This window comes from Halichoeres trimaculatus, unplaced genomic scaffold (genome assembly GCF_033239565.1).
Source record: "Halichoeres trimaculatus isolate MK-OKI-2021-1 unplaced genomic scaffold, fHalTri1.1 fHalTri1_scaffold_16, whole genome shotgun sequence".
Lineage (NCBI taxonomy): Eukaryota > Metazoa > Chordata > Actinopteri > Labriformes > Labridae > Halichoeres > Halichoeres trimaculatus.
The window spans coordinates 11,765,377-11,790,923 of NW_027437194.1; the positions used below are offsets into that span (position 1 = coordinate 11,765,377).

The following is a 25,547-nucleotide window of genomic DNA, read 5'->3' on the forward strand; positions in this document are numbered from 1 at the left end:
GACACAGTATCCCTCCAGCCAGACAGAGAATTTCAACCTGAAACGCCCCAATCTAATTATACACAGTGGATTTAAAACCGCTGGATTATATTTGGAGTCTAAATCATTTGGCTGGAGCAGTAAATCTCATTTTGGAAACAGCTTAAAACTGTAATGAGATCAATGCAGAGTATCCTGTGTGGGTGTGTGGTTGAACAGAATGATGGATTTTATTCACAGGTAGCTTTTCTGATGGTGATTAGTATTTAGTTTTGATTAAAATCCACCTACAGTTTAACTATTGAGGACACTGACCCCCTGCTGAGTACACCACAGTCATTACCTATGCAAATCTGAACAAGCTTTTATTGCAAAGAGGATTAAATTTGATCCAGAATAAATAATTAGAAAACACAACATTACAACATGGGTGCTGGTCTAATTTTTAGGTAAACTGGTTCAAATTTGATTTGAACCTTGTTTCATGTCAAATTTTAACTATTCAGCTCCCAAGAGAGCTTCATTAACAGAGTTAATGAAAAAAAAATTACCCTTAAAAGATATGAAAAGAAAGCTGAAGTGTAGATTTGTTTTTTCTTTTCTGATCGTTTTTTTTTTTTTCTTTTTTGCCAGCTGACTCGTTGTTACACAGTTATTACCTTTGATGCAAGCAAGAAATTCCACTTGAGGTTGGCTGCCCTTTCAAAAATTTATTAATTAGGCTGGCCAAAAGATCTTCTTCCTGTTCATCTTCCTTACTCATTATGTGTTATAACACAAAGATGTATACAAATAAGATGCATTAAGTTTTTTTTTTTTTTAACTTTTCAAAGCAATTAAACTTCAATTTGCTTCTGCTTCCATTAAAATAACATTATGACAAACAACCCCACAGTGCATAACAACCAACATTTCCCTGTGATAGGGTTGGTTGACACATTGAGATGTGTCAGATGTGCTGGGAATGAGAAGAATACATATTATGTTTCAAGTCAACATAATATTAATCTTAAGTTTAATGTAGGATTATTGAAATATGTTTTGATGATAAGCAATTCACACTACAGCAAAACGTTTAGGCTAAGAATCAACCGGGTTCACCATAACGTCTGCAAAACTAGGTGAGTAAAACCAGTGGATTTTTTTTAAAACTCGTGAATCATCTTTATTCAAAGACTGGAAGGTTCATGTAATATATCTATAAACCGTATTTATAAAACAGTCTCTGTGGCTGTAACACAGTAACAGGCAGGCAGGGCACACCGCACTTGCACGCTTAAGCAGCGCGTGACGACTCCCTCAGTGAAGCTCAACACACACTCACACCTATGAGTGCACCTCGACTGACAGTGCACGAGGCAGCCGTCACGCGCCTCTCAGGCGTGTTGTGTATGCCTATTAAGTGCAGTTGGCTTTGAATGAGCAATGACATGCGTCAACAGTACTCTGTGGAATCACTGTTGGTCTTATTTCGCACGTCAGTTATGACTGTGATATTTATAGGTCCTCTCACTCCTAATAGCATACCATTCAAACAGGCAAATAACAGCTCTTGGTCAAGTGATGGGAGGAAAATAAAAAAAGCACTTCATGAGCTCCTATGAAGGAAAAGAGAAGACGAACCATTAGAACATACAAAGATAGCCTATACAAACATGAGAGAGCTCTTGTATGTACCTCTGCAATACTTTGCAGGCTGTGGGAAAATCAGCTTATGTTTGAGTCTTTCAGTCAAATTTATCTCCCTCACTTTAAAAAAAGTATACTAGTTTTTATTTATTTATTTATTCATTTTTTTAAAAGATATTTAAACACCTTTAATTAGAATTTTGTCGTATGACTTTAGAAACTTCTACTGAGGTGGATACCTGCTGCTACTGCCCCCTGGTGTTGGGGGAGTGAAAAAACAACCAGTTGAACTATCTGTCAAAGTCAGATGGGTTTGAGTTCCAAACATGTCATTAAAGAAACCACGTGCATTAATCTGCTGGTGTCCACTAAGTGCCTCTCAAATCCGGACGACTCTCCACATGATTTCTAAACCTGGCTTTAAGGATTGGCTCCAATTAAAGCATTAGTCAGGTCACTCTGCATTGGAGGAGGAGGAGTGTTAGTTGTACTTCAGAGTTTTAGATCATCCCACGTGGATGGGGTCAGTGCAACAAAACACCTTAGACCCTACTTTTATATTCAGTACTTCTAAGAAAAAATGCAAACACCTAAATATGAGGAGAACATATGTGCTCCAGTTTTTGTGTGATACACAGTGAAGACGCAACAAATCTTCTCTGTAAGATAAAAGGCAGAAGTGTAGCCTGAGGGCTGATGTGGTTTTTCTTTTTTAAGCATAATTTAAACTCTTTAGGCTTTTCTTCAAAATCAAAAAAAAAATCAAGTGTGAACAAAATGAAGTCAGAAATATTCATTGAAAAGCTTTATTTAAAAACTTAGTTGGCAAGAAGAAAATTGATTTGCTCAATATTGCAATAAGCCACAACTTGTGTTACAAAGTGCTCCATGAGTCACCTGTACAGTGAGCATCGATTCATTAAATGACAGATCAGACAGTTTCCAAACACAAAATCACAAAAAAGCTTTGAGTTCAAAAACCTGAAACAGAAATTGTGTCTGAATTAATACACAAGAAACATCTTCATTTAAGTAAAGACTTTGAGGGGTCCAGAACATTCAGGTGACTTATTGACTCACTGTGTCAAGATGTGTTTTTCCTCGGGCCCGGCTCAATTATTGATCCAACCAGCAAAAACATTATTGATTAGTTCTTTGGCCCTTATCAAAGGGTCAGTGAAGCTAGAGCCTCTGCAGGGAAGACACTGATGTTCTTCATGTCCATGTATAGGAGTTGTTTTTTGTTGTGGCTTTCATTGAATAAAATTCCCACTAAAAGTTATAGTTCATTATCCATATCATTAAAAATGGAGGTTTGACCGATTAGCCCATTAAGAGTCAGTTAAAAAGGTTTGGAGCAAGACAAATACCTCACAACCCTAAAAACCCTGCTACTTCTATTTGTTTCAAACCTTTAATTACCAGACAGTATTTTTTAGTATAATCTCTTTAATCCAAATGTATTACATTAATCATTTGAAAAATTAGAAAAGGGGATAACATTTCCCAATTTCCTTAGAAAATCAATAGAAAGGCAGCAATGGAACATAATTATGAAAAAACACACCAAAGTGAATCTATCAGCTTTCATTAGAGTTGCCTTACAAGTGCACTCTGTTCATTTGTCTTCTCTGTTTGCTTCAGCCTCATAACGCACAATATTGTTCAGGACTGTTTGACGTTAATGCAGATTTCAGCCAAAAATAAAAGAAAATGTTTATTAATATCAGGAAGTGTACCCTCAGTATGACAGTGTAGTTGGATATTACAGAGTCTTGGTACTTTTTTCAAAGCAAAAAAATTTTTGCCAATAGAAGTCAAACAATAACACAATTGTATTTCAAGAGATTAAATGAGTGAACTTTGAGTTACACAGTAGCAATAGCACCACCAACATTATCATCAAACTCTACCAGTCCGTAAAACCCTGATATGTCTTCATTATTGTTTTACCATTATCCAAAAACAATGCAGGATTCTTTAATCAGTACAAGTTTTACACTACGCTGATGTCCCTTCATCACACACTTTAGTTTATTATTACACATCACTCTCACAAACAGTTTTCCTCTACAGTATACTCATTAAAACATAAGCAGGATCAATCCTGCTCTGTAAAACGCCCCAAACAAGTCAGCCGGTGTTTTTTTATGGTTTGAGCATCTCTTTCTAGAAAGTACTGAGTCCATGACCTCTGTTGTAAAACTAGAGTTTGTGTTTTTAAAGGTTTGTCTTTGTAAGAATTAAAGATATCAGTCTTTATTTCTAATTGTTGGTAGTGAAATGTGAACAAAAACCAGATGTATCCTTTATCCTTTGCAGATTTAATTCTGTAACAGGAAAGAAAAAATGATGTGAACTCATCAAAATAAATTCGAACAGGTGAATGATTGGGCATTGTTCTTCTGCATTTATCTGTTTCTTTCCTGGACTGATTTAGTCTTCACCACTTTCTCTGCAACTGCAGCTACTTCTGGCCCTTTTCTATTGTAGCATGATACAGGGAAACTTATCTGGTTTCTGTGACAGTCTCTACAATTTTCCCTCAGGATGTCAAGGCCAAATGAGAGCTGTAACTCTTTCTTTACAGATTAAACCTCTCTCAGAAGTGGTCACATTAACACTGAGGGTTCAAAGAGAAACATACTGAATTCATGTCTTCTTCCATTTTCTCTGCACTGCACTGAAATAAATCCCTCATTTAATCATCTTTCCTTCTAAACCAGGAGTTAATATGGTTTAATAAACCGCGGAATATCGAAAATAGACCAATTTCAGGTTGTCTTACAGATGTTCCCTTCACATCAGCGCCAGGCTTTCTTTAAATTAATTCTCTAATCAGGAAATTTAATTTTCTACATGCATAATGGAGCAAAGGAGATTGCAAAATCTCAGAAAACCACTCAGCTGTCTGAGACCCATCTTCATAAATGTTTAACCGCTAACACCAGCAGCTTATAGGACCAATCTTCTGCGTCAGAAAATTGTGATATTTCAGACAGAACTAAATGTTTGAAATTGAAATAATTTTTACATGGATTCCCATGAAATTGTTGAGAATAGTCCCCAGAAGATAAAACTTGATTCTTTTCCACACCCTGACATTTCATTTATTGCCTCCATGAGGATCATACTTGACACTGAGGTTAAAAAAAGGGCTAAAGAAGAAAAAAGTTATAAAAACAGTGGATTTATAACAGAGCTCTCTGACAGGCCGGTGCAGGATATTGAGCCCAGATAGTGAATTGTCATTAGTCACACGGGTTCGATTCAGTGGACAAGTAAGAAACAATCTATCCAAAATATTTACAGCAAAATTGATCTGTCAACCATCCATACAAAAAAGAAATATCTGTAATCTTGTTTCACACATAGCACTTCATAAACAGACACCACTGATACAGCAGCAATATAAAAAACTGAACCTAACAACCGAAGCACAACATAGTTAAACAGGCACAGAGCAGAGCATTGGCAAATGTAGTGCACATTCAGTGATGTAGGTCAGTATATGGCTCTCGTTATGAAAAGCAGACAGATAAAGTGTGATTGGGACAGTTTGTTTGGAGCTAAGTGTAATCAAAAGTAACAAACACGACAGTGATGGAAATGAGAAGAAGACATAACTGTTTACGTCCTTCAGGTTGTCAGAGATCGCTGCACAGCAATGACTCAAACTCATTCAGGTGTGAGGAGAGTAATTCAATAAACTTCATCTTGCATGTAACAGCAGGATGAATGAACGCTTGTTTATCATGTAGAAAACATTTTCATACAGTTGTTTCAAAGTGAATAATTTCCTCTTTAAAGTCTGAACGGCAGCTTTAGTTGCTGACTCTGCATGTGAAGTCAAACAAGTGCAAAAAATTAAAAAAATAAATAAAACAATGATAAAAATCAGGCAATTAAAGTGCATGTAAACTCACTTTCTGGAAAATGTTAATTTGACACAACAAAAGTATACATTCATCACTGAAATAAAAATGTGTACAGTGGGGAAAAAAAGGACTCATTAATTCTTACCCTTTACTCTCAAGTGTTAGGCATGATGTGAATTACTCAACTCTCTTTCCAAAGAACACAGCTTTTATCTGTAAAATTGTAGTAATTAACAATGTCTTCAATAATTGTGTGTGTGTTCCCTCTGCTTTAGGGTTACATGCTGGTCCCAAAGTCTTTGTTGATATGTGCAAAAGATATTCAGAGATTCTTCTGCATTTTCCTTCCAACAATAGTCTTAGAGCTCATTCAGCTCAGTCACTTCGCTTCACTTCACCAACCGCTTCTACACACTCAGGCTGAGACCAATCAGGAGACGGACCTCCTGAAATAAACTGGTCAACAAATATGTTCAACCACTCACCCTCTGTGTTTTTTTAAGTTCATTTCAATGCACAAGCAGGTGCATGGGGTGCTTTTACAAATAGTGATTTCCCTCCACCAGAGCAATCAAATATAAAATTAGCTTCACATGCTTCAAAGATTTCCATATATTGATTCCTGCACCAATACATCTGTCACCAAACCAGTCTCCTCGTAAGTCCTCTGCTATCTTCAGCTAGTCACACTAGAGCTAAAAAAACCCTTGGCATTGGAGACCAGCTCATACATTCACATTTTCCTTAGGAAAAATTTTAAAAAGGAGAAAAAATGGACAAAATAATCCCCACACAGAAATATATCACAGCACAGGTGGACAGCACAGATCTGCTTTTCTGCTCAACATGGCAGTCCAGCATGGATGGTTGTTGAACGACAATCCTGAATGAGTGCCAATAGCAGCCTTTGACTCATTTAGGACTCAATAGAGCTGATCTTTACAGATAGCCTCTGGAAGAGATAATATCACTTGGGTGGAGCAGGCCATATAGGGAGAGGGTGGGCCTCTGTGTTGAAGATGTACTTGTCTAGACTGAGCTGGTCCATGTCGTCAGAGAAAAGTAGGTACAGGTACTTCAGAGTCTCACCCAGAAAGAAACTCTCCATCTTGTCTCGAGGTCCTGGGTTTGCAGGGTCTCGGACGTTGTTGATGGACGTGTAGCCTCCATCAGGCACCTGCAGGACACAAAATGAGACGGTTTGAGGATACAGACAAGAGCTATATCTTCAAAATAGACAATTTTGTACCAGTCAAGTAAAAGGTGTAGTCAGCGATCGTCTAATCTGTACTTATTTGTCAAAATCGATGTATTTCTCCTCTCCATCCCCAAGATATCATCACTGACAGTATGTTGAAAAAATGTCTGGTTTCAATAAACAGCCTTGGCTCTGAATTTTAGCAGGTAAATACTGTGGCTCGGACCGAGCCACCAAAACAGGGTGCACCCCCACACACTCAGGGAGCGGGAATACTCATGCGCAGATTAGACAGAGGGGGGAGGTGGAGTAGTATGTTGCATAGCTTGCGCAGTTAGCGTAAGAAAGCAGTGCAATACCAACAGCAATGGTCGAAAAACAGAGCAAAAGAAAAAGGACAGAAGAGCATAAAATGAAAAAGAAGGTCTATGGCTATAATAGAGGGAAGACCCGGGTCAAAATTGGTGTGGCTTTCCGACAGTGGAGGGAACTCCGGGATTTAACAGAGCGGAAAACGGACTTGGATGTTGCCATCTCTCTGCTTGACAGGTGAGCAAGATTAGCTTTGTGGTGCTTCACAGAACAGTAACAGCCGCCGGGCATTCATCTTGTTGTCTAATCTGCCAAAATGTACCGTTGTTGTGATGTTGCCAATTATGGCAGTCGAGTTGTGGCTACTGTTGTCTAACGAGTCAGGGTTACCTCAGCTCAGCAGTGTGCTAACCCAAAGTCCGCGTCAGACAAAGTGAAACAGGGGGACATTATGACAGGTGCAGGGGGGCACAAATTCTTGTTCATTACTGGATTCATAACCATTGTGTAAAGTTCTGAGTCACATATACAAGGCACTGTACCACAACAAAAGCCACGTCCCTCCTTCTCTTTTCTCTCCCTCCAGTGCACACACAACCGTGCGCCATTAGCACACCAACATTAGAGTGAACATCAAACACCATTCAACAATCAAAGAACCACGAAACCCAAACAATAGTAGCGAGCTAAAGATAGAAATACCTGTAAAACAGCTGGAGCCGGCGAGTGTTGCAGCTAAATCTCCTGAGGACAGCGTCCTCCCACTCCGTCGTACATCTGCGGGTCAAGTCTCTTTCAAAGGCAAGCTCAACAACCTGGGCCTTTCTGATGTGGAGCATTGCACGTCTTTAATCGGAAAATATTTATCTTTCTGAATATTATAATATCTTTTGCTGCAATACTACTAAAACTCGTCACACTACTACTACTTTCAAAGCAATACATACGGCTTCACGTATTATAGCTAACTGACTGATCCTCGAGCGTTCGCTGGTCCAGCCACCGCCATGTTGGTCAGCTAGGCAGTTTCTACGGTCGTTTTCATGACGATGCATATCCATCATTTTTTGGGCGTGGAGCCAGGGGTGGGGTGTGAAGAGAGAGGCGGGTCTAAATTTGTTTATCAACAACCTCTCCACTTGTTTTCTCCCAGACCGCTGACTACGCCTTTAATGTAGGTTACGTTAAGTTAAATAAGACATTTTTTTTTTTTAACTAAATACCAGTCATAAACACTTGCTTAGATCTCACTTTTGCAATGCAAATTGCAGCAGAACAATGACTATTTTTTAGCATTCCATACAGGTCATATTACAGAGTCAGCTTGAAGCTAACAGATCCGATTACCATGAATGTGTGTTTTGTTGTCAATATTACCTTTATAATGTTGTGTTTAATCATACAAGTCATCAGGATGTTGCTCAGTAACAAAGTAAACAAGCTACAGGATGTTTTACAATTAAGTAAAAAGTGATTTTAAAGATTTTTTTCATAAGCAGTTAAAAGACCACAACTGAAGATCTTAGGTGAACTGCCCAAATAAGCAAAGAAGTTGACATTTTTTGAGGTTGGTTGTCGGTACCTTAGCGTATTTATTGAAGCTCTGCAAAATGTCCCATCCCCAGTCTCTGTATTTGGTCTCTTTGGTGAATCTGTACATGTAGAACAGACTCTCAACGGTCTCTGGTCTCAGCAGGTTGTGTCTGTCTGCAGGCTGGAAGAAAGAAGAGGAACTTATCAATGAATATCATAATGACACCAGTATTTTTATAATCAGTTTACTTTAATTGTCCAAAAAGTTAAGAACATCATAGAGATGCAACATCTGATCAAAAAAGCAATATCAACAAGCACTGCAACGCTCAAAATTACAGAGAAGATCAAAGATTCAACAGATTTTTAGTATATCTGTTTATAAGAGACTGGGACATACACTTGCATAAATACTGAATTGGACTTTTGCGAAAACAAACACAAACAGTTGTATTTGCTTTGAGTTTGGGTACGCTGAGGGATTAATTATATTTCCATTCACATACAATGAGACAGAATGAAATGTGACTGCTTCCTTTGAATCACAAATGTCGAAGTCTACCACAGTTCCACAATAAACTTGATCCTACATTAGTATTCTTTTAAAGTCTTCGGTTTACTGTTGGCAATAAAACATCTGTATCAAACTGACACTAAGACTACATCAACCTGAGGACTGAAGACAACAAACCAGAGATATGCAAAGTGACTACTTTGTTCTAACAAACTCTTAAAAAATAAATGTAACCTTCTTCAAACTGGCAATCATTTCTTAAGTTTTAGTCCTTGAATAAGAATATGTGTCTGAAATGTTTGGGATAACTCATATTTATATTTGAGGTTAATGGAGGTAGCAGTTGAGATGAGTACAGAGATATTGGATCCTTTAAAATACTCAGAGCAGTTAATTTAAAATCAAATGAGCGCTGAGGAGGGTCAGGAGGGTTACGTTCAAAACTCCCATGTCAAATTTAAACTAGCTGATTAAAATTTCATTTAGCAGCCTCCCTTTACAAGCAAGGAGTGGGCTGTCTCACTCATTTAGCACATTTCCTATTACAGGATGGGCATGAAAACAAGACACTAGGAAAACAGTGACTCCACTTCCATTTCAATGTGGACAGAGATCTGAATAAAAGACCCCTGTAGTTTTCTGTCACATGGTCCAATCAATTCTGTGAGATCAGAGAAATTATATTCTGTTTTAATTTACACTGACAATATTTGAAATGTCCCTAACAGCATGAAACAAAATGAAACAAACTGATAATGAAATGACTAAAGCAGTATATGCTATATGTCTCACCTTAACAACGACATCACGTCCGTCACTGGGCTGCAAACTGAAGTGTGCGATCTCAGGGCTCAATCCAGTCTCCATCTGTTTGTACATCTGATGACAGGTCTCCATCAGCTGCACGGCCAGATCCATGTGGTCCCCTGGGAGGCCATTGTGAGCTCCCAGGGCCAGGGTTCCTGGTAAGAAGCACACTAGGTGGTCCTGTAGCAGACAAAAGAGAAAAAATACAAAGGAGAAGAAATGGGCTGTGAAATGATGAGACATAATGGTACGAGATGGGATTGATTGGACTGGGTAATAGAGAAGAAGACTGACTGAATCAAAGGTGGCACAGTGACTGATCAAACAAAAGCACAAAGGCTTATCGACTTTACAAGATGGTCATTGTCTGTGGATGTGAGTTCAGGAGTTTTGGCTGTGTGTGTGTGTGAAATAACTCTCACAGTCAGGGCTCTGGTGCTGTGTGTGATAGTTCCACAATAGGAGATCTACACACACCAAAAATACATGTATTGCACATTTATCTATGAGAAATATTGTCACACAGTATCGACTTGCATAACTACCATCTTAGGGTTGAAGCGGTTGTGGTTTAACTCTCCAACAAAAGTCAGACCACTGGGCCCCGTCTGTCTCAAAAGGTGTTTCTTCACGCCGTCTATGGCCTGAAGATAGTCTTCCAACAGCCTGAAGGAAACAAACAGGACAAGTTGTAAATCTGAACATCATTCCCAGCTAAATGACACGTATTTGCCCGTCTGTGTAAAGGACTTCAGCAGCAGTAGAACTCAAGTCAGTGTCACAAATTGCTCTTCTAGTGCAGACGTGTGTAATCATAGGGGAAATGCATCAAACTGAAGGGAAACCACTGTCATTGGTTTGGCAGTTATTTTAAAGCTACACCGCTTACTTTCTAAGAGCTGCCTCAGAGATTTAAAACATCATTCATTACAATCACATCTTTACATCAAGGTTTTCTGAGGTGATCCTCCCACAATCACCAAAGACAGACTTGAAAATAAAAAGTTTGACTCACTCATCCTCTGTCTTGCCTCCCTGGATCCACTGTTTGAGGAGGTATTCGTAGTAGCTGTCTGCCCTGGCTCCCAGTGTGAAGACTCCTTTATGAGTGAACTGGCCGCTGTTGGTGTTGATGAACATCGGCACCAGGCCATCGTGTTTGCCTGGAAGCTTGTGGACCAGCCTCATCACCTCATTTGCAACGTCCTGGAAAGGTTTTAAAAAGAAATACTATAGAGTTCTTCTTCAAATGAGACACCCTGCAGCTTCACTTTATACCCCGCTGTTCTTTGGGCAAATATGAAGGAACATTATTTGTTTGAATTATTTATGATAAGAAAATTAGAAGTAATTTCCCACTTACTGAGCTTGCAGAAATCTACGGTATGTCTGAAATACTATTATTAAGTCCCTCAATTATTTTTCCTTTTTTGTCTCAGAGAGTTGGATGTAACGTCAGATCAGAATAATGTGACACAAACATTTGAGTCTATAGATGCTTCATATATCCTGACCTGGTACTGGGGGTCCTCGGTGAGGTGACTCAGCTCTCTGAACTCAAGCTGGATGCTTGTGACCTCAGCCAAAGTGCTGTCTGACGTCCATCGAGGAGGGTGAGCCGTTCCCTTTCCAAGGTTGACGTCTGAGAATGGGATCTTTGAGGGTGTTTTGAAGGCAGGCATCAACCTGGACCCCAGATCTTTCTTTAACCAAACAAGTAAAAAAATACACAGTTAGAGGACACAACTCTGAGAGTTCAACTACATAGAAAAAGTTTACAAAATCCAACTGCACTTAGCTTTGCGCCCAATTAACTCAAGTCAACCCTTAATTTAGAAAGTAAATAAAGCAGAGGAGGAACTTCATCATCTCTACATGCTGCAGGCTGTAACTCTCATTAGATCTGCTTTCTTGAAAAACTGACTGCAACTCTCAGAACACTTGACAGCATCTTGTATGACTCACAGCTTTGTCAAAGAAGAGTTGGTCTCCTGTTAGATGGTAGGTACTCAGCAGACCCCCAAGGACACGAATGGTTGTTTCAAAAAGATTCACATCAATATTTTTGTCAAAAGTGAGATGGTTCTCTACCCATGTTTTTGCTTCTGCAAACTCTGAAACAACAAAAAATGGGAGAAAGAGGGGCACACATAAATACAAAGTTTGAAGACAATTATTTAATATGTAGTTCAATGACTCCTTGAGTACATTCAGGAATAAGCACCATATCTTTGTTTTAGTATCATGTAGTATTTGTGGTTTGAATACCTTCTTTAAGACCCAAAATCCACATTGTGTCCAGTGAATCAATGAGAGTCAAACCCAGACCAAACCACTCGCCAAAGGACTTAGAGATGGGCTTGAGCTCATCGTGACCCCAGGCGTAGCTCTTATAGCCTTTCCATGCATGTCTGAAAGCATCGCGTACTGCCTCCAGCCTGTCCAAGGTTCCAGTTGAAACTGTGAGCAAAAGAATGGATCAGAAAGAAAAGTCATCCTCCAGGGAAATATTCTGAGTCATATTCTCCCCCTGAGCACAAGTTGTTACCCTTCACCTGTTCAGATTGAAAGTATAAGGAAAGGTATTGTGCTTTAAGCAGTAGAAATGGATAGAAGACAGTTAAGGAATGTGTGTGAGGAGAGAAGTTTCTCTATGGCTCTAATAGAAAAAACAAGTTTCTTGTATTTCTCAATGACACAGGAAAACAATACAATCAAGGAATGCTGAAACTTCTTTGTTGAACATCTAGAGAATGTAAAGATATCAAAACCTAGATTTCAGACTGTTGGGATCCCTTCATTCTTTGGTTATGGGAACTATTTGGGGCATTTTTAAAGCACTGCTATTCTAAAAGTCATCTTCAAGCGACAAAACCTCTGGATTATAGAGTGATATTCACACACTTAGTGGTGATTTTGGGAAGAATTTTGGCCAGATTATCAACATTAAAGTTCACTTCTTACCTTCTAGCGTGACAGCGTCAGCAGGGTTGGCAGGAGCTGGAGGTGCTGCAGCCTCTTTCTCATTGGCTGAGGGTGGAGGCTCAGTGGCTTGGTCGGCTTCAATCATGGCTCCTCTCCAGCTGCATGACAAAAGCAAAAACCTGTCTCTCACCTGAAATATTTATAACTGCTTCTTTAATACTGCAGCAAAGACTTCAGGCCATGGGTCCAGTAAGAAAATGATTTTATGACCTTCTTCTGAGAAATGATGCACATTTCTAGACTCCAACAGTGTCTGAAAAAACAAAACATCAAATCACCTGACAATTTTCTTTTCTTTTTCTTCCTCTTCTCCTTCATCTTGAACCACTTCTTGCTCTTTCTTTTCTCCACCCACTGTGTCTGACATGTTTCCCTCCTTCTGCAGGCTCGGTGGACCTCTCTTGTTTGGGAACGGCTTTTTCTGTGGAAAAACAAAAACAACAAAAACTAATAGTTTGACTTCAAAATAAAAATATATCTACACTTCATAGAAGAGAATCACATACATTTAGACTCATATAGTGTCACTAAAAAAGTTAAAAAACGATGCGTTATCTTGATACCATGTTTTATGTGTAACGGACATTTTTTAGTTAGTGTAGACTTGTTTAAATATTCAGGAAGTTACCATGTTGGCCCAAGTATAAGACATATCTTATTTTAGAACAACCTCCTTTTCCAGGACAGGTTTTTTTTGTATTATTATTATTATTATTATTTTTTTTTTAATTATTATTATTTATTGTTCTTAGTATCTTTAAAAGTTTAAAAAAATGCTTTTAGTTGCTTTATAACTCAAACTGTCACATTGTCTTATTGTCTTTGTTTATTGTTGAACACAGTAACTATTCAACCAATCAGCAGTTCAATGGAGGGATGACAGGAGGGATGCACAGAAGAGGACTGTGATCTGATATTCAGCACTAATTCTTGTGCACTCAAAAACAATTTTAAGTTAATCTTTAGCCGTATCAGTGCTTCCAAATGTTTAAGACTGTTTGACAGTTTGAAAAATGTTTTCAGAACATTTTCAAGTGAAAAAAAAAACATTATAACTCTGCCTCAGTTGCCAGATCCTCAGTCTTACTTTAGTGCTACTTTGCAACAGTCCCGTCTGTTTGTCTTTCTCCCTCCTGGCACTGTACAGATGAGTGACAGCTGGATGCTTTGCAGACAGAGCTTTTGAATGTTGCAATATAAAACAATGCCTCTTTTCTCAGACATGTCAAAACAAAGAAAGTCAACTCTGGGTTTTGAGAGAAATATTATGATTGATCATTACTGGTGGTTGAAAACATGAACAGAACCAGACAGAACAGAATAGAACGACTCTAACCTTGAGGGGAGGTTTGGGCAGAATGGGCACATTTGGTCCTTTGGGCTCCAGCACAGCATCTGGACCAACAACGGGACCCACAGCTGGCCCCACATGTGGCCCTGCCATAGGAGCCGGAGCTTTACCTGCCTCTTCACCAACCACAGGCTTCACACCTGGAAGAACAGCCTTCAGCTCTCTGTCATTCAGCTCCAGCCAGTCATCCCTTTCAGGTAAGGCTACACACCAAGATACACAAGGATACACACAGGATAAACGACAAAAAAATAAACTTACACATACTGTGATTCCAGTGCTCCAATGATTCTAATACATTACAAACATGGCAACAAAGGCTGCAGGGAGTTGTCTTCCCTTTTTTTCTTTTACTAGGCCCCCCAGACGGAGTCTTCTAAAACAAGCAAGAAATCTTCCTTTTCCAGGTTTTGTAAAATTTAGAAACAACTTCTTTTCCGATTCATGTACTCAAGAGAGAATTTCAGGGAGCTCAAGATTTGTGTTGTGAATAAACTGCTAGCATAGTGGATGGTAAGCCCCCACAGGGAAAGGAATATCACCACTTCAGATTCAGCCATCTTAGCGTAGACGTGGTCTGAAAATCAAGTGTGGTACCTGCAGAGGCATACAACTGTTCGAGCAAGCAGGTGTGAACAAACAAAGCATGAGGCCAAAACAAATCTCAATGAATAATTAAGAAAAACGACCAGAGCTCCTCCTCAAGTTGAGATTTAGTAAATTACTGCAATTTAGCCTCAGCGCCAAACAAACACAGACAATCCAGCTCGTTAGAATCAACTAGTCATGAAGCAATACCATCAAAGTAATGACAGACATCGTCCCTGCCAGTGCTGGCACTCATATGTGTGTTAGCCTGGGGTTTATGTGGGCATTGTTTACCTCTCCACTGCTCTGCGAGGCTGGGATAAGAGAGCAGTCCAAATATGAGCAGCAGGGCCAGCAGGAACAGGATGAGGCTTCTTTGGAGCCGAGACAGCTGCTTCCATTTCTGTCGGCAGAAAATAAAACACAGATAAGTACACAGGAACATGTCGAACAGTTCAAGGTACTATTGCAAGCTTCTCTCAGTAGATCTAATCGTCTTTCTCATTCTTTAAATATCTCCAAAATGTCTTGACGCCTTCTTTACAAATAGCTGAGTGAAAATAAAAGCCGGGTGGCCCTCCTCATTACGCTTACCCAGCACAAACTCAACATCTCAGTTCACCTGACCGCTCACAAATAAACAATCTAACCAGCTTGATGCGAATGCAGAGGCGAAGACTGAGCTGGGTCTCACAGGGGAGAATGCTAACAGGCAGCGAGGCACCACTCTGCTACCTGCTCTAATTAGAACCTGTGCAACACCAAGAAACTATTGAGCCATCGCCTGCGAGCTGTGACAAAGCCCACAGCAGACTTTATCTCAGGGGACATTTTCATTTTATTCTACTAAAGCTCATTCATCAAAGCAGCACCAACACATAGTCTTCAGTCCAGTGGTGCATTTTCACAAAAACGACCCAGAATGTTTCTCCTCAGAGGGTGTGACACTGGAGGCTTTATTTCAAATATGCATGACTGATGTGAGAGTCCCAGTGTGAAAAGTAAACACTGGCCACACCTGGTGTTATAGCACAAAGTGTAGCCAGCAACTCGTCTGTGTGCTGGCAGTAAACACTTATTGTATTACAAGAGGTGAATATGATATTAAAGTCTCAGAAGTTAAAGTTTTTGTAGGGCATACTTAAAGACACATTTTCACCTATGAGGATATGAATTTCCTCCTCTCCTTAAAAACCTCTCACGTTGCTTTTAAGAAGACAATGTTCGGACTGAGGCAGATAAGATGCAGTTTAAAATGATGGAAGCCGAGTCAGATATTGAGCTGTCAAAAAATGAGGAAGTGTTAACTGTCAACAGAGGAAGACATGGAACAAATTATTGATGCAGCCCATTTTGGAGACGTTAAGAAATAAACTGAGGTTGTGAGGTTTTAATGAAAATACACAGACTCAAAAGATGGGGTATTTGTCTTTGTCAACCTTAACAACAAAGTACTAAGCTTTAACACAGTTTAAATGTGAAAGGATGACACAGAAATAAAGAGAAACTGAAAATGAGTTTTTTGCAGTAAAGTCGTTTTGAGATGACTCACCTGATTTAATAAAATAAAAGTTGTTCAAACAAAATACTTTCCACTCTGCCTCTGATTGGGCAAACTCATGATCTTTATATCTTCTTAACTAGTGAGAAACCAAAAAATCAGATACATGGCACAGTGTATGCCAAATGAGCTATCCTGACAGATACTTTGAAACATTTCTGTTGGCCAAAAAATGCTACTTAGCTAAGCGTGAAAATCATCTTGTTCTTCTGGCTATACAGTTCTTACAACATGAAAAGAAATACCAACTGATTGCAGCAAAACCCAAACTGACCAAATACAGTCATCAAAGAATAGATTTATAATATAAATATCAACAAAAAACTAAAAGCATCAGTCAGTGGAAACACTCAAATGACATAAAACAACTTACAACCATGAAATGCTTGTCAGGCTTGATGAGATCTACAGAACAATTACTTTTTTAAGTCTTGAGGTTTCTTTAAAAAATATATTTTGTGTCTTTGGTCAGTCATTACCAGGTATGGTATGTTTGCTTGTAGACATTCACCGATCTATCGATGCTGATTTTCTTAGTTTTGGGGGATCTGTGCCCATCCTTACATATGAAACTGATCACCCTTGGGAAGGTCTGACAGCCAGCCATTGCTGCTTTTTGCTCTAAGACCTTGTTTAAGTTAAAACACAAAGATTTTATTGTTTCACAGGTATTCTTCAATGATTTTCAATAAAATAAGATTGAAACATTGAAGGTATATGCTGTCAGTTAAAAAAATAAAAAAATAAAAATCGGTATCGGCCATAAACTGTATGTAGAGTGGACAGCGTGGCTCCGCCATTTCTTGTTGTACGGTTTTGAAGCCAAAAAAACCCTGTTACAGGCACAGCCATTATAGCAGTTGTGCAGCCAGAGTCTGCGCAGTAGAGATGATGGATGAGGGATTCCGGGAGAATCTGAGTGGGGCTGGATGACAAAAATAATAACTTTTGCTTTCTTTCGAGAGTCTAATCATTTCTTGACTCTACCTCCTGACATATTTTATAATCCCCCCAAAAAATACACGAGAACTGCAGCTGTCAATCATCATTAAACGTTATGTGAAGCCTTGTTTTAAATCTCGTATAATTAACGAAAATGAAACTTTTCAGAAAAAAGAGGACTTAAATACAAGACAGCCAAATATCTTCAAATCACCACAACAATTGGACGCGAGAAACATTTCTACGAGGAGTACTCATTTTTTAAAGTTTGACCACAGCCCATCTGGAATGGCTGTAAAGCTGGATTTTTTAACCTATACTGCAGCCAGTCAGCAGGGGGGAGCAGTTTTTGTGGAGACCCGACTTCGAGCCAAGCAAGCGGACCTCCATTTTTTTTATAGTGTATGGTATCTGCGGGTCAGGCTTTTTAAAGAACAGTGATCGACCAGAAAATTGTGATCGGTGCACCCCTGTTTGCTTGTACTTTCTCATAACTGTGCCTCTCAATCTTTCCTTAAAAGTGTAATTTGCCCAGAAGTGGTTGCTTGACCTAGCAGTATTGTGCTGAAAATACAATGAGGTGAAGTCATATCAAGTGTCACAGTGACAACAAAGCAGATCCTCTTTACAGGAGAAAGACTTTGGGTAAGGTGAACTTTCAGACAGTGATTCACAATCTTGACATGCCCTGAGGTGAAGGAGGAGGAACTCACTCTGCAGGTTTCTTTCAACTGTATGTGTAACAACGGACACATTCTTCAGAAATGCAAAACAAAAGTGACCTCACTCTTTGCTGACCTACACTGCTGTCATGGTTTTAATTTCCATGCAAGTTTCCACTTTAATCAAGTTAGAATGATATAAAACCTTTACAACATTGCATACAAATTCATATTATGATACAGAGATATATCTGTGTGTATTTTTTGCTGTGTAAGAAGAAAACACTGTGCCAATAAGCCAATCTGTGAAACACGATTTGCAAAGAGCAGTTTTCTAAAGATTCACACACCATCATCAAATTTGACGACCCACGTGTACGAGGGTTGGGGGGCTCCGAGCCAGATTGAGGTCTCACTATAAAGCTGGCCCTGTCGAGAGTAAAGTCTCCTGATATACTGCTGAAATAAAATGTTAAAGATCAGTCGATAAGAGTACTGGTATGCCTTTTCAATCCAGTGGAACTAATGAATTATATTTATCTTTGCTGACAGGGCTGTTCGGCTCTTTGAGAAGTAGTTGGCTGAGTAAAGCATATAGAAATAATAATCAATGAGATTTAAGCTGACACTCTTGATTTTATCTGGAGATTGAAGCTTCATTTAAATAATGTTAAATGTGACAATAATGGTTTTAAAGCATAATGTGAAGAAGTGACATCCTTGAAGGTGTATGAACTGTAGTTTTAGTTGAGGGAGAAATTAGGGCATTGAGTGTATTTGAAAACCAGAGGTAACACAACAACAGCAGTAGGAGGAGAACACATTCATCAGATTGATTGATTGGTTTTATATTCTGCAACCAAACAATTTTAGATCCTAAGGGACTTTCATCAATACTTTTACAATCACATATGATCAATACTACAGCGTCATAGTGTAGCCTACTGCACCACATGAGCAATCTACCATTCTTTGAAGTGAAATATAAAAGATGGTTATAAGTAGTTGTGTTTTTTAAAACATGTAGGAATCTTTTTAATAACATGTTTACTTGAAAGTGCAGTTTGATCTTGTTGCTACTGGAGACCAGTGGCTCATTGCCAACTTTTATAACAAACTTTTTTTTCCAGTCTGCAATATGAGCTTAAAAAAATAATAATATTAAGATAATCTGTTACAACTGCAGCTTCTATTTCTAAACTCTCCTGAAAGCCTCAGGAGGAGGTCTCTCATCACAGACTGAAATGTAATCACTCAGTGACTGAGCACGCTGTTTGTTCTAAAGCATCTCGTATCTGCATCCATTAGAGAAGTTTATTGGGGCATCTACCTGATGGGAATTGTATGCAAGCAAGTTTTAAATCAAACACAATTCATTAACATACTCAGAGGGATAAGAACAGATTTTGTTGTCAGCGCACATTACAAATGAATCCCTCTAAGGAGTTTCTGTGCGTCCTTATCTTGCTATGAGCAGGAACGGTAATTAGAGCAGAATAAATAAGACATCCCTGAGTAAGGCACATTGTTTATTGTGCAAACCCACATCTGGGAGTCTCTTTGTGCGTTGACATCAGTATAACTGTACAACAGCTGTACTGTTTTGTAAGCATTGATGCCTTTTCACTATTGTTTTTTTTTCACATTTGTTGTTCCCCTGAAAGCTCTGCACTGTCCCTTTCTCTTGTTTCTGCTTCTCCCTTAATGGTAAACTGGAATTGTGCTACAGGCGTGCTACAGGTTATTGTGCATCAAAACATCAAAACACACTGTTGCCTGTACCTCAACAACATTGCACATAAATGGTGGTTTTTAATCAAAGTGGCTTTTTAAAACAGTAATGATGAGATACAACAAAGAAATGATGCAACTTGTGTTTGTCAGATTAAACACCAGGAGCTATAGGAGTGCAGATTGCCTAATGGTCTAGGTCAGCGGTGGGCAAACTTTTTGATTCGTGGGCCACAATGGGCTCTAACATTTGACAAAGAGGCCGGACCAGGAGCAGATGGATGGAGTGCTTTGGTAACTATCAGGGTATCACTCGTTCATTCCATATCCCGTTTTAGAATCCACAATCAGAAAACGGATAACGACTTGTTATTCAATTTTTGTTTTCAAATCAAAAATCAGAAAACATGTAACAGTTTTCGCTGTTTTGATTTTGTTTTGAAATTAAAATTAGAATATGAGAGAATGGAATTATAATGGGATTTTTAATCCTTGTATGGTTTGTTCTTTCATTATTCTGTTTCAAAACAAAATCTAAAAAACAAAAAAACTGACTTATTTTTTTGTTTTTCTGTTTTAAAACCAAAACAGAAAATCGGAATCACAGAAAAACAGAAAAACAGAAAAACGCGTTTTTTCTGTCCTGGTTTAAAAAAAATAAAATAACAATAGTAATAATAAAAGATTGTGTCAAAATTGTTTGTATGATATTTTGATATTAAATTTGAACTTCCTATATAGAAAACATCAGAATTGCAGGGAAAATAAAACATTAACAAGGTTTATTCATTTAATTTTTTCAAGTTAGGCGGGCTGGATTGAAACGTTTAATGGGCCACATGTGGCCCCTGGGCCGTAGTTTACCCATGCCTGGTCTAGGTTGTGCTCCATTAGGGTTGGTGGCCTGGGTTCGAATCCAGCCTGTGGCCTCTATCCCACATGCCACTCCCCACTCTCGCCCTGTTTCCTACTCTATCCACTGTCCTCTATCTGACTAAAGGCATAAAGCTGCCCAAACACCAAGAGTTATGCACATAATCCTAGATTAATAGATGAACCAACATTCAATCCGAGCATTTAAAGTCCTTTTTTTTAAAAGGACAGTAAATCAAGCCGCAACCTCCAGTGTTGACAATAAAATCAATGAGGAAGAGTAAAAACTGCCGTTCTACAAGTGTCAAACTGAGGCTGTCTGCAAAAATCATAAAAAACACAATACAGTTCACATAATAAACCTGTTTAAAACTTGTCTATTGGCTCAGATTAATGCATCCTTTTTCATAATCACATCACCTTCACTTCTTCCTCTGTTTCTATTTTTGCCTCTTTTATTTTAGGGAGTACTTGGAGGCTACATTTCCAACATAATTAGGGATTGGCTCGGGAATAGGCACTATTTTGGAGAGTGTCTATGCAGTGGATAGATTTGTGGTGATGAGGTTGCCCCTCTTTGTTATTGCTGAGTCACCTGCATACAATGCAAAATGCATTGTAAATGTTCTTTATGTTTTATATACTATTGTATTTTTGTTATTTTTTCCTTCTATTTTATTAAATACCTCAGTGATTTTCCTTGATCTATTGTAATAAGAAAGAGTAATGTTAGATGAAGGAAGAAAGTAAAACCTATGTTGACAATTCACTTTTGAAAACTAACAGTGACAAAATTGGTGTTGTGGAAAAAACAATGTAATAAATAAGCATAACCTGGACCAGAACTGATGAATCCTGGTTCAAGACATATTTAGATTTCATAATGTTTCTCCAGAAACTGTTGAGTGACTGTAACAAGCTCCATGTTTTAAACTTTCTGTGCATCTAACTCAATAAACAGTTTTGACGTATCTAAACTATGAGGTTGTAAATACAGTTGAAGAGGATTGAAAGAGGAAAAAATGGAACATCAATATCTCTTCCATGCAAAGGAAAAGAAAACTAGAGGATGTCACATGATACACAAGGTGCAACAAACTATATCTGAAAAACCCGAAGATCAAACCCACAAAAGAGGAAACAGAAGGCTCAGAGAGAGAGAGGGCATAAGGATGAAAGAGTGGCATAAGAATTTTCAAAGTAAAGATAACAAGATTAAAGGAAATGTGAAGAAGGCAGAAGAGAGACAGTGAGATGAGCTGAGTTTGTTTTATCTCACAGTAGTAATCAGAGAAATAATGCGCTGAGGAGAGGCTTTTATCAGAGGAGTCTGAAAGATCGGGAAGGGTTGCTTCACAACAAAGGAGGTGTATGAAAGGATTGATTTGTGAAAAAAGATGCATTTTTTAGAGAAAAAGAGACATGCTCCATTTCATTCAGGAGCTCAGATGTATGCGCTTTTCTTCACTCTCTGTCAGAACTGAATAACCCGTTAACCTGGATTGGCCTGAACCACAGTGTAAATGGTCAACAATTCAAGAGTAATCCTCTCTTTTGTTGCACTACAAAGTTTCTTAGATTTCTGAAAGTATAAATAGTAAAGCACACCAGATTTACAGAGGCTGTGGTCTTTGACGCAGCTGTTTGCTAGTTCAACTCCCAATTTCAACCCTTAACTACATGATATCCCCCACTCTCTATTCCAAACTTTTCCTGTCTCTCTCAGGATTTCTTGTCTTGTCTTCTCCAACAGGAAGTGTAAAGACATCTTGTGCTCATTCAGACCAAACATTATTTGTGTTTGTAACTCTTTACACTTTTAATCTGTAACTTTCTAGGTTTTAAAGTGCTGCTGCTTTCTATAACCACTCAATAATCACATTAAGGACTATGTATATCCCATCTCCCTACAGAATAAAAACTTAAAAGGCTCTTTAAGGCAGCAGCCAGTAGGTCATACCCAAACAAAGTGAAGCTACTTTAAGCTTCTAGGGTAAAAATAGATGACTTTGTGACGGTCCTTAAAGAGCCAACATGCTAGACACTGATACATCTTTATAAAGAACATAGTTATGGAGTCACTTTGATGCATTTGAGACAACTGACTTACATGGAGCTACACTCCAATCTGCAGTTTGTGATTTCCTTATAATAGTTTTAATTAATTTAACCCAGAGGGGATTTTTGGATCAGACCATTTTGGTGCACAGCCCCCTGAGAGACATATGGAGAATCAAAGACTCATTTAATAAAAAAACATTTACTAAATCAACTTAGGACAGAAGTCTTGGGAGAATATGTCAAATAAAAGTTGAACTAAGTGTTTCTGACCTTGAATTTAGGGTTTCTGGAATAACGCTGTAAAACTCTGTTGAGACAAGAGTTCTGTAAATTGCACCACATAACAACTCACCCTCCAGCAGGACTGTCTCCGGTGTTTTCCATTGTTGTAGGAGTGACTGTGTGGATCACTGAGTGTCAGAGAGATGAAGTCCTTTCTTGAAGGCGGATACATCCTCTGAACGGGGCAGACAGTGGTAGGTCATAGAAGCTGTGCTCAGAAAAGTAGAAAAGAAACACAGTTAGCTTGGCAAAGATAGTGTCATAGTGATAATAGAAATCAACTTTTAGTGACTCTTTATCAACATCCAAAGAATTTAACATTAAAATGGTACATATAAAAAATGGACAATGCAGATTTGTGATAGGAGTAGGTAAATACAACAAAACAGTAATCTTAAATAACAACATTGATCTAATTTGGAGTAGTATGATAGTAAATCAGACAGACCAATGGATCTGTTATTGAAAAAAACACAGATGATGGGACTGCAAGCTAATCTGAAGTCTTTCTATAAACCTTGAGTACAGTTATGTATCCAAGCTGTTTGTGTTTTGTTTTTGTTTCTTTTTTCTTTTCTGTTAAACTAGTCCCAAAAACTGTGACAGATGAGGATGCTAACTGGGGGTTGAGCATAAGCCTCTTCAAGTTTTCAAGTTACTTAAAAGAAGTTAATGCTCACATCAAGCAAACAGAGCAACATAAACCATTGCGTATCCATTTGGCTTTCCAAATAACAATACAGTTCTCACAACTCATAGCCGCGCACGTGGCATCACGGTTCCCACATCTGATTTGTCCCACTCAAATTGCAGGTAAACAAATAAACCAAGGGATTCACCCCGTCCTGAACAGAGCAGTGTAAAATATGAACCAATAAATAATTGCATGGTTTATTTTAATTTATCTTTCTTCAAAAAGTTCTCTATTTAGAAAAACACATGACTAAGATCACATCAGACGGGTAAGACAGGCATGATATTCTAATTGATAAAATATTCAATTTTGTTTCAGCACCATGGACAGCTTACAATTTTTGTTGTCAGTCGTGCGCATGCTCAAAAACTAAATGCGGAAACGAGCGTCGGCACTTCAAATTCAGAGGGGAACTCTTTCAAACACGTTTTACTACGTTGAAAAGTAACATTCAACCAAGCACTCAAAAATAAAAGAAAAAAACCCGACGAACATTTCTCACGAAGTCAGAGTGTGAAGTACTACTACAGCAGGTGTGAAGTTGATCAGGTTAAAACACACGCAGGTCTGTAACAAGGAAGCTACAGTTAACATCATTTCATCGATGTCTCCCAACTTATTGACATTGTCATTGATTTAAAAATCCATTCTATAAATAGGTGAGTTGTAAGGTTTACAAACACCTACGTCGGTAATTACAGCAACGAGCTAATTAGGCTAGATGGGATTAGTATTACTTTAACTACACCCTTGTCTTTGTCACAACTCTGACACGTTGTTCATACATTATACATACCAGAAGACTAAACACTGATCCAGCTGCCTCCTCCTTACCTTTGTGCTTGGTTGGCTGCCTCACAGCGACCTATTCTCCTGAAAGCTAAACAGCTGTAAGCTAGCTACGAGAGGATAGCTCGTGCTCTCGTTTGCTTTAGAAAAGCGAAGATACAACAGTTCGGTGACCAGAAAAGCCCCAAAGTAACAAAGTCCGTCAGTCCGGCTGTCATTCAAAACGAAGGGGATGTCAAAGGAACCTAACCAGGAGAAACATGGCCAAAGTTGTTCACTTTGCAACCACAGCCAAATGAAACGGAGGCGGAGACCTGACGACAACCTACGTAATACGTCATGTGACGTACGCGTGTGTTGTGACTATCATTAACTCTTCACGTACCACTCAAAATGAGCCCAGCACATACCTTGACTTCTTGAAACTGAGAAAAATAGAAAACAAAAGACCAGTTATACTAAATTTGTATATTAATTTAGTATCGAAAATAACTCTTGCTCACTTTTTTTAAAATGGGTATTTGCATGGTGATTAAGTTTTATCAACAAAAGGACAAAAGTGGAACATTGTTAGTGTTCTATCTTCCAATATTTGGGACATGACACAAGCTTTACAAACGAATTGTTTCCCTGATTATCAAGATGCAAATGAGTTTGTTTTAGGAAATTGAATACAACAAGCTAACAAACCAAAATGCACACAATATTGTGAGAAAAAAAAGTCAATTTATAAAGGAAACAATGAAACATTTTTGAAGCCAAGTGGTTGCCAAGTGCGAATAAGATTTATATAATTTTGCAAAATCCTACACAGATGTTTCTGTACTACAGCTCCCTTTTAAAATGAACTAAAAAATTCAATAATTAAAGAAGAATTTAATAAGGTCAGTTAAAGTCAGTCACCAAGTGATAACACACCTTTTTAATTAAACAGACACAATACAATGCGCTGACAGAGGAAGCACAGGAGACAGATGTCCAGCATGCCATTTCAAATTTTTTTTAGAAAAAAGATTGCTTTTATAAAACATGGATTATCAATGATCTGTCCCAGCCAGCTAAGGCAATCAATTGGTATATGAAATATCTGAATAAAAAATAGAAATAGAAACACATTAACACCAGGACAGAAATGCAAAACAGTGGTTCATATATAACTTTAAATACAACTTGCCCTG

General features: G+C 38.4%; 1 protein-coding gene across 1 annotated transcript; it reads right to left on the reverse strand.

The window, feature by feature from the left end:
* Positions 1–2,400: 2,400 nt before the first annotated feature.
* Positions 2,401–24,683, reverse strand: man1b1a (mannosidase, alpha, class 1B, member 1a). Its single transcript, XM_074690466.1, has 14 exons — positions 24,415–24,683; positions 22,957–23,094; positions 15,069–15,177; positions 14,172–14,389; positions 13,114–13,256; positions 12,815–12,933; positions 12,119–12,310; positions 11,816–11,964; positions 11,365–11,553; positions 10,866–11,056; positions 10,396–10,516; positions 9,836–10,030; positions 8,579–8,710; positions 2,401–6,663 (listed from the first exon to the last, which is right to left on the reverse strand). Exons 2-14 carry the CDS (start codon positions 23,056–23,058, stop codon positions 6,454–6,456), a joined length of 2,070 nt encoding a protein of 689 aa, XP_074546567.1. The 5' UTR covers positions 23,059–23,094; positions 24,415–24,683; the 3' UTR covers positions 2,401–6,453.
* Between the last annotated feature and the right edge of the window lie 864 nt (positions 24,684–25,547).